Below are 17,179 nucleotides of genomic sequence, written 5' to 3' on the forward strand. Positions count from 1 at the left end.
TTTTTTTTTAAAAACCTGGGAGCTCTTTATTCAAAAGTTACTAAGTCCCTATTATGTGCCAGGCACAAGGCTGGGACACACGGGTTGTGCGAAGATGACAGCCACACTGTTCGCTTTCAGGGAACTGTGTGGAGTGGAGGGGACGGTCCAGGCTGAGAGAGCAGTATTGACGAAAGCCTGGAGTCCTGGTGGTGTTGGACGTGTTCGAGGGCCTGTAGTTCGTGAGGCTGGATTAGGCTGAAAAGGGATCGGAATGGAAAGGGTCACTGACCAAAACAGTGATTAGTGATGATCACCAGAAGGGTGACGTGGCCTTTAAACCTTGCCCATCACAGGTCTGTCAGGTTCGAGTTTGGACTTTACCTTGGAAGCAGCACGGAAATCAATTGTTGGACACTCTGAAACAGATGAGTGTCGCAGTCAAGTGTGTGTTCCAGAAGGTTCCCTCGTGGCAGTGTGGACGTGGGCTGACATGCCTGGAAGCCGGGAGAGAAAGCAGAAGGCTTGCCGTAGTCCTGGCAAGAGACACTGAGAGCCCTGGGGAGGGGATGGATGTGAGATATTCTAGAGAGGAGGTACAACAGACCACGGAATGCGTATGGAGGGTGAGGAAGAAGGAACGGTTAGGGTACCTGAGCGGTCCGGGTGGCACTTTCAGTTGGAAAAGGAAGGAGGATTTGGTTCAGGTGGCAGGTATAGGCAATGAGTTCAAGGTATATATATATATATATATGTGCATATATATACATATATATGTACATATATATACATGTACATATATACATGTATATATGTACATGTACATGTGTATACTTTAATGTTTAGTTGTATTTGAAAGAGAGAGAGAGAGAGGGAGAGAGAGCAGGGGAGGGACAGAGAGAGAGGGAGACACAGACTCCGAAGCAGGCTCCAGGCTCCAAGCTGTCAGCACAGAGCCCGATGCGGGGCTCCAACCCACGAACCACGAGATCATGACCTGAGCCGAAGTTGGACGATTAACTGACTGAGCCACCCAGGCGCCCCTCAAGTCATATATTCTGAGATGGAAAGGTTATGAGGATATTCAGAAGGAGAAACCCTGTAGGAAATGGGAGACAGGGATCCAGAGGCCAGGGGAGAATTTGGGGTCAGAAATAAAGGTTGGGGGTCCTCAGCATTTTGGGTGGTGAAGAAAGCCTTGGAGAGAATGAGGTCCCGCGTGGGGCGTGAATCGAGGGACCACATCCCAAAGACAGAGTAGACAAAAACTGGTTAGAGAGCTAGAGGGAGAATCATGGAGGCCAAGAGAGCCCAGCGTCTTCTGGAAGGCACCAAGACAGGACACCTAAGCCTGCTTTGGAGGTCAGAGAGTGTTTACCTAAAGAGGGGATGTCTTAAGCTGGGCCTGAGGAGGACTGGGAGACGGTGGGTGGGGTGGTGCCTCAAAGAGTCAGTGGTGGGGACAGCAGACATGTCCGGGAGATTGGAGAGTGAGTGGAAGCTGAGCAAGTGTGGGCCGCAAATAGAAACCATTATTTTTTGAAGTTTGATACTGAAAGGGAGGAAAAGATAGGCTGATGGTTGAAGGGGAAGTTTTCTTGGGACAGGCGAGAGCCACTGTGCTGACCGGCAGGATGGAGAGGTGAGAACTCAGGACCCGGGAGAGGCCCCGAGCAGAGGAAGCGAGGGGGGCGGGCTCAAGCTTTGGGTCTGGCGCACCTGCACCTCCGGTCAGCAACGCTGGGCTGCGCCCGGGCCCCCCTTGGCCCCGCTGATCTAGTCGCCCCGTTAGTACTTACTGAGCAGCACCTGGCAGAGGGCCTGCGCCACCGCGTCCCGGACTGGAAAGGTGACTGAGATCTAGGCTCTCCTCTGGAGGACTCGGTCTGAAGGGTGGAACAGAGGAGAAACTTAAGGTGAGCGTGGTGAAGGCCACGAGCAGGGTCAGCGCTGGCCGCCACAGAAGACAGTGGAGGTCACACACCCTAGAGCAGGTGACATCGGAGCTGAGCTGAGACCTAACGTAGGAGCCGGCCCCATGAGCCCAGCTGGGCAGGGGAACAGGCAGAGCATCCCAAACAGAACGTTGCCCTCCAAACCCTCTCCCGCTTCCTCCAAGTACCCCCCTCCCAGGACGCCAGGAGCCTCTGACCTTCCTCCCTTCCCCCAGCACAGTCTTCACCCCTATTTAACTAACACCCCCTCCTGTGTCACAATGGGTTGTAGCCCCTCCTCTTTTAGAAACTTCTAAAGAAAGAGACTGGTCTCGGTCATCTTTGCATCTCCTGTGTCCACTGCAGTGCTCGGCACACAGTTTAAAAATTACATATATATTTTATAAAGCATTGCTTAATTCTTCCTTCCTTTCTTCCTCCCTCTCTTTTCTTCCTTTCTTCCCCTTTCTTTCTTTCTTTCTTTCTTTCTTTCTTTCTTTCTTTCTTTCTCTCTCTCTCTCCCTCCCTCCCTCCCTCTCTCTCTGTCTTTCTTTCTTTGCTAAGTAAACTCTGCCCTCAACGTGAAGCTTGAACTCACAACCCTGAGATCAAGAGTCACATGCCCTACCAACTGAGCCAGCCCTGTGCTCCCAAAGATATATTTATTGATATGAAATCTTCTCAGGCCTAAGGACCACTTTTCACGGCTAATAAATTCTCAAGGCTGCCAGTGGCAGGGTGAAGGCAGAGAGGTAAAAAGGGAAAGGGGTGCCGGGCTGGCTAGGTTGGAAGAGCATGTGACTCTTGACCTTGGGTTCCTTACTTTGACCCCACATTGGGTGTAGAGATTACCAAAATAAGTGAATAAATAAGCTTTAAAAATATTAAGGGAAAGGAAAAGTAGACAGGGAAAGAAAAATAAGGCCGAGGGAGAGGGCTGGGGCTGGGGAGGAAGCAGAAAAACACAGATAAGGTATACACACACAGGGCAGGGATAGAATTCCAAAGAAAACCTAACCAGAATTCTCTTTGCTCCATGAGACCTTGTCATCGGATTCTTTTCCATCATAGGAGAGCCCCTGTTCTCCCTCCACTTCCGGGCTCTGTCATTGGAGTCTGATCTCTAGACATAATCGGTTACATGCATCACAGCTGCATTTTCTGAGAAGCAGGGAGAATCTGAGAGAAAGAAGGAGGGGGGATTAAGCCCTGTAGACCAACAATTTCCCAATTTTATGGGGTGAGCCTAGACAGAATTCAAATTTTCTTCCTTGAGAGTCTGAAGGAGGGAAGCCGGTGGCTGTGTCCCACTTCTGAAGTGGGTATCCAACTCACCAGCTATGCGTTCTTTAGCATGGCAAAACTAATTTTGTTTCGCAGCTGGATAAATAAAGTAAGGCAGAAAAAAGCTGGCATTACACATTTTTGAATTAGCACCAAGTCTTTCAAACTCCACCTCTTTCCGGAAATGTTCCTGAATGCGGTGGGAGGTGGTAATTTCCCTCCCTCTCCCTCCTTACCACAAAGCACACCGCTGTAAAAGCTGCACTTACCCCAGCCTGACTTTTCCTTCCCCAGCATCTCTGGATCCTTAGCTGAATTCTTTGTCTATGTCAACAGGATCAAAAGAGATAATGCAGGGGGTGGGGGGACTCTAAAATCTATGGAAGTCGTGGATAGTAATAATGGTCTCTGAGGGTGCCAGTGTCGCTGGTCCACGACCGACAATTCCTAAAAAATGAACAAAACCTTTCGGTGGTCATATCTGAATTAATTTTAAGTGAAAAAAATTTTCAGGTCAGTTGCCATAAAACACACAAGAGAGGAAGCAAAACTTCTGGCTTAGAATTCAGAGAAGTACGTATCCTACAATGAGTTAGTCAAACCACACAGAATCTTATATGGTTACCCACAAGGTGGATTTCATGAACTTTTGTCAATCAAGTTGCATCTTTTGCAAAGGGCAATTAGGAGAGAGGTGATCGGTTCTGTTCTTTTTCTCTAGTACATATCCTGTATCAATTTTCACAGCTAAGAGAAAGTACCTGTTTCAAAGACCAATAAAATTGTTTCAAGTTAAAAAAAAACCTTAGTGGAGGAGGAAAGAAGTAGGCTGGGTGTAGATTCCAATGAAGAAAAGAATATGCAGTTATTTTTGAGGTGTGTTTGGGATAGGTCATGAAATGTGTTAGGCAGGTACTACGCCCCAGGCACGTAACTGCAATAAGTCATGTCTTGTCACGTCCTCTCTGGGAAAACAGGGAGTTGGGTGAAGATTACAGCTAGGGCTGAAAGATTTTTCCATGAGCTTCCCTCATAGTTCAGAGGCTACAAATACCTTATTCAAGGACCTTTTCGTGGGTTTTTCTCTGGACCTTGAATAGCCTCTGATTATAAGTCTTATTGTTGGGGACGGAACTTCTTTGCCCAGAAAAATAGTCTTAGTGTAAAGATACTTCTAACCAGCATGTTACTGGTTGTCTTTGGTGAATTTTAGGGCCTTGGCAGGTAGCGGGGTTGGCAAATGCTGCCATATTCAGTATCCAGTTAGCCTGAATTCTGTTTTCGGTGATAACCTTGCCATTTCAAGTCCTACAAATGTCATAACTATAGGGTCATTCAATGAGTACTCAAAGCATAGTTCGATCGACTGTCTTCTTCTTTTCCTCCATCCACCACAGACTACAAGCTGAAAGGTATGAATATCTTTTATTTTTTAAAGATGTTGAAAGTGAGGCCCAGAAGGGATAAGTCATAACGATTTTCTCAAGAAGATCAAGTCTGGAGTTTAGGGAGATTGAAAAGCTAGAACCCAGAAATCCCAGATTTTTATTCTTTCGTGTCAGCCATACTTCACATCTGACCCTATCTGGGGGTGTTGACGCTTCCTCTGACCTAAAGTTCTCTCTTGTTTATTTCATGTGCTACAAGACATCGCTGGGGAAGACAGAACAGGCAATCGGATGATGGTTCCATGCTTGCTCAGTCAGAGTCCATGAAATATTCCTCTGTAATGATGAAGCAGTGAAAACGAAGAGAGGGAAAGGGAAGTTGCTTTCAGAAGAAATAATCCTAAGAACTAGGTGTTCTTGGGATAGGAAATGTAATTAAATTAGGGGAGCAGGGCTGGCAGGGCTGGGATAACTCGATTGCCTAAAAAACACAATTTTAGGGCAGTTCAAGCAGAAAAACACATATTAAGTGTTTAAAGAAAATCTGCAAATTTAATTGGCATAGCCCTGAGTAGCCAAGGCTACCATTGGAAATCTACCTATTGAGTGAGAAAGTGACCAAAGTAACAAAAAAGCAACATAACCACCATGGAGTTTGCAAAAACAACCATCTGTTGTGTGAGGAACCATGGAGAGAGATTCTGTATTTATAGAATCTTGAGTGGGAAAAGCAGGCACAATACCCCCCCCCCAAGTTCACTAATCTGAAATCTGACTTATCTTCTAAGTTTCTCTGCTGTCAACATGTACTATTTAAAAAAAAAAAAAAAAAGTCAATTTAAAAGCAGACTTTCTAGGACTAATTTAAGAACTCCCAAAGTAGGATCTCTTCCAAAAATACACTGCAATTGACAATACTATCAGCTCAGTGTTAAAGGGGTTGTGATACAATAGACCCTGGGGCTGAATCAGATGTTTACTGTAGCTTGGGGAGAACAGGCTAGTCTGTAGAAGAGCTCCACTAGCCTTAACTGTTCTTGAGACAAGGTTTAGAATGAAATCTTTCTATAAACAAATGTTTCCAAGAGTGTATTTTAAATAGCCTACCTTAATAATTCTTATTTTTTCCTCTCGGTTTCTAAAATGGAAACTGCTGTAAGGAAAATTTTTTATATCAGAGGCCAAGAGTGCTGGTGTTTTTCAGTTATTGCAGGTTTCCTCTTAATGAAAATATGTTTACATCCTCTGGTGAAATTATTTTTAGAAAGCTAACATCTTTTGGTAGCGCCGGTCTTACAGGAATGCCTCCGTGTTACAATTACTCTGTACTAGGGCAGGAGGTTGGAAATAAAATGAAGTGCCAATTCTCTTCTAAAAGCCTACACAGGGATTATAGGATCATATTTTACTCTGTGAGTTCAATTAATTTTATTGATTCAATTGAATTCAATTGAATTCAACGGGGGGGGGGTGAGTGGAGGCAAAAGTAAATGATATCATCGTTTACTGGGTGTCTACTATGTGCCAGGAAATGCATGAAGCACATTATAGTCTTTATCTCATTTGATCTTTTCAGCAACGCTGCACATTATCATCTTCATTTAACATGAGGAACTGAGGTTCAGAGAGGTTAAGTAACTCACTGCAGGTCTTACAGCTACTATATGACCAAGTAACTCAGACATCGGCCTAGTTGGCTTCTTGTTAAAAAGAATATGCGAGGGTTCAGCAGTCCAGCTTACAGACTGCACATCTCTTTTGCTGCTGCTAAATTACTCAACTAGTCGCTAATACCAAGTGTGGCTTGATTCCTTAGGAAGTCTATTTACTTGAGCCTATGTGGTAGAAACTCTGCTAGGTGACTTATGCACCTTATCTGCTTTAATCATCACAACTCTGAGACTGGGTTCTCTCCATTTTACAAATGATGAAGCTTTGGGGAGGTTAAAGTTACTAAGATCTGGGAGTTAGTGAGGGACAAGGCCACGACTGGATTCCAGGTCTGACTCCATTTGTCAGTCCCCGAGCTAGCGAGCCACAGTGCCGACATAATATTCACTGGGGGTGTTCTTAGCGTCCTGGGAGCAGGTACTTGGATGAACAAGCTGCAGTGGCACCAACTCCCCCGTCCATCTAGCCAGGGGCAAGGCAGGACAAGTGGCCCGGGAGAGAGAAGCCCTCACGCTTCAGCTTAGCAACAACAAAGGTGGTCCCGGCGAGCGCCACCTCCACTATCGGGCGCGGGAGATGCGGTGAGGCCCCAGGCCGTCCGAGGTGTCCCCCCCCCCCCCCGCACAAATGGCAGCTTTGGTGCTGCTACTCTGTCGGGCGCTTCAGCAAGCTGTTAGTAGCCACTCAGTCCGGCGGAGAGCGGCCAGTGCGGAGCTCCAGGGGGCACCCTCACTGCGCCCACGCGCACACCCGCTTCCCGGGACCCCGGGACCCCCGGACTCCCGGACCCCCGGACCCGGGGCTCTGGACGGCCGCAGTTCTCAGTCTTACTCCCACAGCCACCCCACCCTTCCCGCCCCCGGAAGTGACGCGCGGCGGCTACGGCGCCTGGGAGGGGCCCGGACGCAGCCGGGGGGTTTGAGAGTGGCGGCGGCCGCGGAGAGACTGGCAGGCCGGGCCCCGGCGAGGAACGCCCCGAGCGCGCGCCCGGCGGGTAGCGGCCCCACGACCCGTGCCGCTGCCGCCGCCGCCACCGCCGCGTGCGGGGGCGGGGAGGGCGGGGCGCGAGGAGCCCCGGCGGGCGCGGCGGCGGCGGGCGATGCGGGCGGCTGCGGGCACCCGGCGGGCTCGGCTGGGCCGCCGCCGCCTTCTCCGGCTCCGCCTCGGGGGTCGCCGCGGCCGCCGCGCCGTCCTCGAACTCCCAGCGTGAGGAGGCGGCGGGCGGAGAGAAGCATCGCGCTCGAGGCGGAAACCCGGAGGGAGCCCCGCGCGCGGCCTCGGTGAGCGGCCGGCCCCGCGCGCCCCCGTCCATCCCGCGCCCCGTCGGGTGCTCGCGGCCGCCGCCCCCCAGCCGCGGGGAGCGGGGGCGGAGGCCGGGGCCCGGGGGGCAGGCGGCACAACAGGAAGTGAGCGTGGCGGCGGGGGCGGGCGGGCACGCGCTCCCCTGGGACCTGCCCCGCCCGCTGCCCCGCGGCGCGCAGGTGGACTTCGGCGCGTCCCGTCCCCTGCTTCGCCCCTTATTTAGTCCCGCGAGGTCCCTGGGGCGCCGGGTGGCAGTGGCTTTTTGCCTCGGGGAGGGGGGGGGGCGAATTCTGACTCTTTGTGCTGACAGGAAGTTGGAAAATGAAAGTACAGTAATTCAGTGCTTACCGAGGCCGCGTGAGTTTGCGGCTCTTCCCCGGACTTTGCTCCGGGGCACACGGTCACCCGAGTCTCTGCCTCTCCCCAAGTTCGCTATTCATCCGGTGTCAAGTTTCATTTCTTTTTCTACTTCTCTCCCGCGAGCCCCCTGCCCCCTTTACTTTCCGCTTAAGGTACAGCTGCGGCGAGGCTGGTCGTTTCTAGGTTCCTGGGAAGGTCAATTGGAAACGCCTTTGGGGGGGCGGGCTATTAAGTGGCCTCGGCAGGAAATCAGGGGTATTGTTGACTGAACTAGTCAAAGGATACACAGTTGACTTTTCCCCCGGATGTTGCTGTTTGAAGTTTAGGGCATTCACCTGAAGACTCTGGAGTCTTACTCCTTATCTCGACAATTCATGTCTTTGCCGTCTCCCAGCCACCACCCCGCTACGTGGAAGACTCGGTGCTTTAATATTTAGGACTGTCAGCGGTGTTTTCGTTAACATGTAGCTGTGATTCAGTTTCCCACCCCTTCACCACCCCTTCCCCGTCAGGCATTCCTTTCTCCCTGCATGAGTGAAATTCATTATGTTCTTAGGGAAATACTGCCTTCGAGTTCTACCACAATGGAGCTATGCTTTTACTATTGTTTTAATATAGGGTGCAGTTAAGAGACTCCTGATTATTTTTCAACGATGATGATTTTGATTCAAAACAAGTCTTGATACATTTCATAATTTGGTTTTGCTTTATTGAAGCAGCACGCTGAATTTGGAGACCTTTATTATTTGGGTTTTGGCTGCTGTTTCTGAAAAATAGTCGGGCTGTGGGTCACCGCAGCAACTGGACTATGTGTATTATAAACATGTTTAGGGTGGAAAAAGTTTCATTTACTGGAGACTTCCTTTCCCTAATAGGTTATGTCAACATACCTTCTTTCAGCTTAGCATTGGGATAGAGCTACCTTTCAAGTGTCAAGGTAGAATCAATTATGTTTTCAACATTAACTCCTCAAAAATCAGTTCTTTGATTTGCAACACGTATTTCTTTCCCTCATCAGACTTCTGAAGAACTCTTTTAAAATTGTCATTTTAGAAAACGTGGGTTTTCCTGTGAAGGAAAGTAAAGGTTTTTATTGATAAGTAGCTAGAATAAAAGTATTTGTATTTTTTGTTTTTTCGTTTCACGTTTTTAATTGTCTTCTGGATTTTTTTTTTCCTTTTCGTTCTTTTTTATGGCTGAGGAAATCATTGAATTTCATGTCAGTAGCACACGTTTAGGAACTAAAATGAAGAGGCTCAACCTGACTGTATACGCAGAGGTTCACCAACTTTTCAGTCAAAGAGTATAACCTGTTGTTAAACTTGAATGAAGAAAACATTCCTTTAAGGTACCCACTGGAGATGTCCATTTTATATCTTTGTTAGTTTTTGGGAAAAGACAATTCTTTTCCAGTACTTCATTCCAAAACCACAAGGCCTTTTTTCTTTGATTCTCCACAACCTCCTCTCCCGGAGGCGCTGCTGAGCCCTAAAGAAGCCTCAGCGTTTCCCAGGGCAGCTAAGTTCGGCCTGAAGTAGCGCCCACCAGCACTTGACTCTGTCCGTGCCCTGGCCCCCTAGTAACCAGCTTGGGAAGATGGAAGTTGGAAGGTGTACCCCGAGCCCCTTTGGGAGCCTCCGTACTTTCCGGAGCCTCCCCTCCGCTCAGGACGGCACCTGTGTGCTCGTGGTGGCGATGTGGATGGTTATGTGTGTCTTTGTGTGCATATCTTAGCTGCTATTAACCTGTAGGATCCATGCATTGTCTATGTGATAGGTATTAATATTCTCGGATTTCGTTTGGGAATTTTTCCAAAAACAAACGGAATTAGAGGTACCAAATTTGTGATTGTTTTGAGATTCAGTTCTCTTTTTCCCTTCCCTCTCTCCCCTACTCCCCTTTCCCTTTCCCCTCCCACTGGTGTTCTCTCTTCCTCTCTCTCTCTCTCTCACACACACACACACACACACACGCCCACATCCCAACCCCATAAGCATTATTGATATGAAGATGATGTCTGGAAATATGGAGACAGTTCTTTGGTTAAGCTAAAAATTTATTAGAAAGTACTTTGAACAGGTTTAGACTGAAAACAAATCATTTAGGTGTTAGACATATGTAATTAAAAGCCGTAAACAGGCATCATTATCTCTGGTAAATTGAGAGAAATGATACCCCCCCATACTTGATGGATCATAATATAAAACCACTTTTTAAAAATTTTATTATTATTATTTATTTTTAATGTTTAATTTTGAGAGAGAGAGAAAGAGAGCGCATCAGTGAAGGAGGGACAGAGAGAGGGAGACACAGAGTCCAAAGCAGGCTCCAGGCTCTGAGCTGTCGGCACAGAGCCCGACGTGGGGCTCGAACCCATGACCCATGAGGTCATGACCTGAGCCGAAGTCGGACACTTAACCAACTGAGCCACCCAGGCGCCCCTAATTTTTATTTTTTAAAGTTTATTTATTTTGAGAGAGAGAGAGAGGGAGAGAGAGAATCCCAAGCAGGCTCCACACTGTCAGTGTAGAGCCTGACAATTCATGGGCCTAAACCCATGAACCGTGAGATCATGACCTGAGCTGAGATCAAGAATTGGACGCTTAACCAAGCAGCCAGGTGCCCCTAAAACTACCTTTTCAACTCAGTTTAAGTGAGGCCATGGCAGAGATTAGCGGACATGGTTACTTAATATTAAAGTTGCACTTCATAGTTCTAAGCTGTTGTCACTTAGTATCTAATATGTAATACTTCTTTATACCCAGCTGCTGGCAGGAATGCTGTTAGGCATCCAGGGAGTGGTTTCCCTGGTGAACAGAGTGTGACTCTGATGGAAGACTTGGACTCATGGCCTCAGCTTCTCCATTAACTGTGTGACTGGGGACATCTCCTGCTTTCTGTTCTTTATTATTTTCCCATCTCTGCTTTTGGATGACCATATCTGCACAGCCGGCTTCAAAGGGACGAGTGAGGATTATTGGAAGACATTTTTGAGTGTCTCAGAAAAGTTACGGGAACCCAGAAATCTTCCACTTCGGTTCCTCCTGCCTTTTTTGGGAGCGGAAATAGTTGAAGTTGACCCTTAAGGACCCTATCCTTTGTGAGTTACATACACATTGTTAGAATTAGGCTTTTGAGGCCCGTGCTTTTGTAATGTTTGTAGTGTTTTTAACATCTTTGAGATAAAATTCATCTACTTAAGTTGTACAAGACAGTGGTTTTAGTGTATTCAAGGAGTTGTGTAACCACCATTGCAGTCTTTTATTTATATCATCCCATAAGCAGTCACTCCCCATTCTTCTCTCCACCTAGCTCCTGGCAACCTGGGATCTACATTGTGTCTGATACATTTGCCTATTCTGAACATTTCATATAAATCGAAATAAAATTATGTGGCCTTTGTGGCTGGTGTCTTTCACTTAACACAATGTTTTCAGGTTTGTCCATGTTGTAGCATGTACCAATACTGAAGTCTGTTTTTTTTTTTTTTTTAACGTTTATTTATTTTTGAGACCGAGAGAGACAGAGCATGAGCAGGGGAGGGGCAGAGAGAGAGGGAGACACAGAATTGGAAGCAGGCTCCAGGCTCTGAGCCATCAGCCCAGAGCCCGACGCGGGGCTCGAACTCACGGACCGCGAGATGGTGACCTGAGCTGAAGTCGGCCGCTTAACCGACGGAGCCACCCAGGTGCCCCTAAAGTCTGTTTTTTACGGCTGAATAATATTCCAGTAGTCACACCACATTTTGCTTGTCCATTCATCATTGTTGATGGACATTTGAGTTGTTTCTACTTTTTGGATATTCTAGAATGATGCTGCTGTGACCATTCCTGTGCAAGTGTGTCTGTTGGACATGTATTTTCGGTTCTCTTGGGTATGTACCTAGGAGCCGAATAGCTGGATCGTATTTCTGTTTAGCATTTTGAGGAAGTATCACAGTTTTCCAAAGTGGCTATCCCGTTTTACATTCTTGCCAGCAATGCATGAGGGTTTCACTCTCGACACATCCTAGCCAATACTTGTTATTGTCCGTCTTATTGATTATAGCCATCCTAGTAGGTGTGGCGTGGTATCTTATGTGGTTTTGATTTTCAGTTCCCTAATAACTAATGTTGAGGATCTTTTCATGAGCTTATTGTCAATTTGTCTTTTTTAAAAAATTAATTATTCTTTGTACGCTTTTTAAAAAATGCTCAGTTTTGAGAGTGACAGAGACAGAGCACAAGTGCGGGAGGGGCAGAGAGAAAGGGAGACACCGAATCTGAAGCAGACTCCAGGCTCTGAGCTGTCAGCACAGAGCCAGACGCACGCTGGAACTCTTTAACTGCGACATCATGACCTGAGTCGAAGTCGGTGCTTTAATCGACTGAGCCACCCAGGTGCCCTAGTTTGTGTGTCTTCTTTGAAGAGATGTCTTTGCACCTTCCTTTACTTCTTTTTTTTTTTTCATTGTAAGAATTCTTTATATATTTCTGATACAAGCCTCTTATTTGAAAATATTTTCTCCCATTCTGAGGATTGTCTTTTCACCTGACAATATTGTTTGCAGCTCAAAAGTTTTACATTTTGATGTCAACCAAATTACCTATTTTTGTAGTATTTTAATGGAATTGATTTAATTTGTTTTCAAGTCTTATTTTGGTCCATTGAGATGTCATTCCTAGATAAAGGAAGGAAGGGTTTTTGTTTTCTTGTGCGTGGATAGTTCAGTTACAGGCTTCTTAGGATGTGCTATATATATATGGTGCTTCTTGGGATGGCAGAGTTTCTGCCATAAAGAATTCTTCCTAATGGGAATCTTGAAGTTCTGTGAAGAAAATAACTCTGTGAGGACATTTCCTTGCAGCTCTGTTGCCTAAACCAGTGGTATCCACTGGGACGATTTTGTCTCCCAGGAGAACATCTGGCAATGGCCGGGGACACGTTTGATTGTCACAACAGGTCAGGAGGTGCTACTGGCATCTAGTGAGTTAAACTCACTGTCCTAGTGCACAGGACAGCCTCCAGGAACAAAGAATTATCTGGCCTGAACAATAGGGCCAAAGCTGAGAAACTCTGGCCGAAACAGGGAACTCCTGAAACCTGAGATATTGAAAGATTTTTAATTTCATGTTTTGAGAATCATATAAAGGCTACTAATCAAATGAAAGAGGATGTGTGGTGGTGCCTGGCAGACTCAGTTGGTACAGCATGCAACTCTTGATCTCAGGGCTGTGAGTTCAAGCCCCACGTTGGGCGTAGAGCCTACTTTAAAAAAAAAAAAAAGTAATTTATGCAGATGGAAGCTCTGTGGGCAGAATGGTGATAGAACTTGTCAAATAAATCAGGGAGCATTTTGTTGAATTTTCGCTGCTGCCAATTTAAATGTAAATTAATTTATGAGAATGGAAACTGTTTGGAGGAGAAAGGCCAATGGAGCACAGGTAGATTATTCCCTATATCTTTGGGCCACTGTGACACACACACACACACACCACACACACATCCTGGCAGATAAACCAACTGGGTTGATTTGTATAGATGCTGAAAGGGTGGTCTCGGAGGATAGGAGGAGATTTTCAGTTAAAACGTAGTGGCAGTGGTCCTCCGGTGACTGGCCGTCATCCGAGACCTCTCCCGGGACTTAAAGAACTCACTTTATCTCCCAGCAAGACTTTTCTTAAGCAGTGTGGCATGCTTCCGAGTTTGGTCTCTAGATCCAGATTGCCTGGGTTTAAACATCGGCTCCACCAATTACCTGTGCAGCCTCGGACAAGGAGTGACTTAACTCTTTCTGAATCAGTTGTTTCAAATGTAAAACGCGGCCGCAGTAGTATCTGTCTTGTAGGGTAATTGGGGGAATGCTATGAAGTAATACATTTAGAGCACAGCGCCTGGCATAGGGTGTTATGGGAATGGTGGCTGTTAATACCATCGCATGTCTTCCCTGTCTGCCTCTTTTCAGCTCACTGCTATGGACAGTGCTATCACCCTGTGGCAGTTCCTCCTTCAGCTCCTACAGGAGCCTCAGAACAAGCACATGATCAGCTGGACGTCTAATGATGGGGAGTTCAAGCTTTTGCAGGCAGAAGAGGTGGCTCGTCTCTGGGGGATTCGTAAGAACAAGCCTAACATGAATTACGACAAACTCAGCCGAGCCCTCCGATACTATTATGTAAAGGTAATACGCATCCACCTCAGAATAAGACCTGTTCCTCTCTTCTGTTGAGGTTATGAAACTACTCATGTCCTGGTTAATTTCAAATTCTTTTAAATCGAGGCATAATTGACCTACAGCATTATATTCGCTTGAGGTGTGCAACATAACGATTCGATGTTTGTGTACGTTGCAAAACGATCACAGACTGCCTTGGATTATTTTGATCCAGTTTATTTGATAACTTCAGCAGTGTGGAATTGGGATGAAATGTGTAAGTGTGCCAGCTCTATTTCTGCAGAGTTCCACTCCTCATACATATTTTGTTCCTAATTGCAGTCATCTTTAAAGGAAAAATGAGCACAGGGTTGGAATAAGCAGAAAATAGGAGATTTCAAGGCTAAAAGAAACATTCTTGTGTATATCATGACTTAAAAATTGTCACACATATGCTTGTGTTTTAGCTTTATTTACTTTTTACTTTTTAATTTAACCCAGGGAACACAAATACCTTAAAGAAGAGCTGTTAGTGCACAGATTTGGTTTCTTAGTTAACATTTATTTTTTGTTTAATTTCTTATTTTGGATACGTTCTTGGGCACTGAGGTACAATAAGTGGCTCAAAATGGATAGAATTGGAATGAGAAGCTGAGATCTTAATTTGTTTCGCTCTGAAGAGCTTGATCTTAACCAGCTTTTCTGTCTGTCTAAGAAACAACTGGAACTTCAGAACGAAGTGGAAACTTCAGCAGAAGTAACGTTCTGTTCCTTTTTGCTTCCTCAGGATGCGTATGGCTTGTACCTTTGGAACTATTTGAGGTTGCAGTTCAGTGATTTTTGACTTAATGCCGATATTTGGTTGAGAGTGTTAAGCAATTGAAATCTCCCTTTTACGTAACATACTGGTTCAGTTGTTAATGAGACACTTAAACACTCGACTTGGGCTCCACGGTGGTAGGAACTGCCTTTGGTGTGGCTAGATAAACAGATGGTTTTGAAGCTCTTCGGTAAACTACTTGCCAAATAGAGTCTGTTATTAGGTCAGCTTTTGCGTGAGCTGTGGGAGGTAAGTTTATGAGAAAGTGTAAGAATGCTTATTTTGTTTATCTACAGAATATCATTAAAAAAGTGAATGGTCAGAAGTTTGTGTACAAGTTTGTCTCTTACCCAGAGATCTTGAAAATGGACCCAATGACGGTGGGCAGGATTGAGGGGGACGGGGAAGCCGGAGGCTGCGGCGAAGTCACCAGCAGCTGCAGAGATGCGGAGAGCGGGGGCAGGGAGAGGCCGCCTCAGCCTGGCGCCAGGACCTCCAGCCGCAACGACTACATCCACTCCGGCTTGTACTCCTCCTTTACCCTCAACTCTTTGAACTCCTCCAACAAGAGGCTTTTCAAACCGATCAAGCTCGAGAACCCAGCCGAGAAGTTGGCAGAGAAGAAACCTCCTCAGGAGCCAACACCGTCCGTCATCAAATTCGTAACAACGCCTTCCAAGAAGCTACCAGTTGAACCCGTGGCCGCCGTCCTGTCGGCCGGCCCAAGCCTTTCTCCATCCTCAGAAGAAACTCTCCAAGCGTTGGAGACTTTGGCTTCCCCCAAACTGCCTTCCCTGGAAGCCCCGACCTCCGCCTGCAGCGTAACGACCGCGTTTGCCACCCCACCTGGTGCGTCCGCGCCGCCTCCTGTGCAGGAGCCTCCTGGGACGCCTTCGCCGCCGCTGAGCCCTAACCCTGACCTTGACACAGACATCGACTCGGTGGCTTCTCAGCCCATGGAACTTCCGGAGAACTTGTCGCTGGAGCCTAAAGACCAGGATTCAGCTTTGCTGGAAAAGGACAAAACAAGGAATTCCTCGAGATCCAAGAAACCCAAAGGGTTAGAGCTGGCACCCATCCTCGTGATCACGGGCAGCGACCCGAGCCCGCTGGGAATATTGAGCCCGTCTCTCCCCACGGCTTCTCTCACGCCAGCGCTGTTCTCCCAGGTAACTGACCCCTTCTTTTTAGCGCCACCGACTCACCTTTTTAAACAAATCCCGAATTTATAACATCAGGTTCTCCTGCTGCTATTTAGGTTTGTCTTAGAAAAGTTAGCTGTGACCCTGTGAAAGTCACCCCGTTCCTCACCCAGTCAGGATCGCTGCAGTGAAAGGTTTGGAGTCGTGTTGTGAAGGATTCATGGTCTCTGCAAGTAGATGAATATTTTCCAACTTCCTCCTAAAGCAACTACTCTCCCTCTCCCTCTCTCTTTTTTTTTTGGTCTTATAGAACTGGTTGGTATCTTATAAAATAACAGTGATAACCTCAAAAGCTGGAAAACAATACATTCTGAGAAACGTGAGAACAACTGGTGTGATGTTGAGTAGCAAGTGTGCACAGTTACATTAGCCATTTCTTCACTTGCTTGTCTCTAGTCACCTCTCCCGTAACCTTAAATCCATGACTCCCAGACTGCCCGTTACTAAAGGGAACCGTGTTTGTGACTTAGTTACCTGTTACTTCTCCCTACTTGACCAGATTGGTTTCTGTATTTGGGAAAGACCCTACAAAAGACAGGTGAGAAGACATTTTGACCTTTCTTAGCAAGTAAAAATAATTTCTGAGCTTTCCCTCAGGATAAAATTTTGGAGAGATTTGGGGCAGAGACTAGGACAATGTTTGGGTTCAGGGCTGCTGGTGTATTATTATAAGGTTGAAACAGTCCTCAGTGACCGTTGCTGTTTTGTGTGTTGCAGACGCCCATCTTACTGACGCCGAGCCCCCTGCTCTCCAGTATCCACTTCTGGAGCACTCTCAGCCCTGTTGCTCCCCTGAGTCCAGCCAGGCTGCAAGGTGCTAACACACTCTTCCAGGTAAAACACCCACAGGTCTGTCTCTTGCACTTGGGGCCTGGTCCACGAAGAGTGGGGCCAAAAGGCAGTGTCTTCACCCTTTGGTTTCATCATTATAAAACTTGTGTTTAACAAACATGCCTTCCAAGTGTCGGTTTTCTAGCCAGCGAACAGCTCCGACAAATACAGCCAACGTCTCCTTTCCATTGTTCACTGTGACGTACGTTTGAGTTAGACCAGGGATTGTTCGGTACTGTAGATTTTGAACCTGCCCGATTTCCTTTCCTTGTGAT

The 17,179-nt window shown here is 46.8% G+C and overlaps 1 protein-coding gene and 1 long non-coding RNA gene across 9 annotated transcripts in view; one reads left to right on the forward strand and one right to left on the reverse strand.

The window, feature by feature from the left end:
• LOC106972913 (uncharacterized) lies at window positions 1-8,094 on the reverse strand. 3 transcript variants are annotated; one of them, XR_003425706.2, is made up of 6 exons: window positions 7,907-8,094; window positions 3,467-3,662; window positions 2,932-3,092; window positions 1,779-1,865; window positions 364-476; window positions 1-237 (listed from the first exon to the last, which is right to left on the reverse strand). It is a non-coding gene; the product is annotated as an uncharacterized LOC106972913 (long non-coding RNA). The 3 variants fall into 3 exon arrangements; XR_003425705.2 differs by having other exon boundaries at window positions 3,467-3,644; window positions 7,907-8,090; XR_003425710.2 differs by lacking the exon at window positions 3,467-3,662 and having other exon boundaries at window positions 7,907-8,088.
• ELK4 (ETS transcription factor ELK4) overlaps window positions 403-17,179 on the forward strand; it is a 26,767-nt gene continuing 9,990 nt past the window's right edge. Inside the window, exons 1-4 of one of the 6 annotated variants that reach the window (XM_053209316.1) lie at window positions 403-554; window positions 13,863-14,078; window positions 15,168-16,040; window positions 16,791-16,907. In XM_053209316.1, coding sequence (XP_053065291.1) covers window positions 408-554; window positions 13,863-14,078; window positions 15,168-16,040; window positions 16,791-16,907 — 1,353 coding nt within the window. In that variant the 5' untranslated portion in view covers window positions 403-407. Of the gene's footprint in view, window positions 555-867; window positions 1,896-7,402; window positions 7,537-8,341; window positions 9,267-9,293; window positions 11,019-11,803; window positions 12,298-13,862; window positions 14,079-15,167; window positions 16,041-16,790; window positions 16,908-17,179 lie in introns of those variants that run through there. The other 5 variants (XM_053209318.1, XM_027074880.2, XM_053209317.1 and 2 more) reach the window with 5 other exon arrangements.

Source organism: Acinonyx jubatus, chromosome E4, assembly GCF_027475565.1.
Source record: "Acinonyx jubatus isolate Ajub_Pintada_27869175 chromosome E4, VMU_Ajub_asm_v1.0, whole genome shotgun sequence".
Lineage (NCBI taxonomy): Eukaryota > Metazoa > Chordata > Mammalia > Carnivora > Felidae > Acinonyx > Acinonyx jubatus.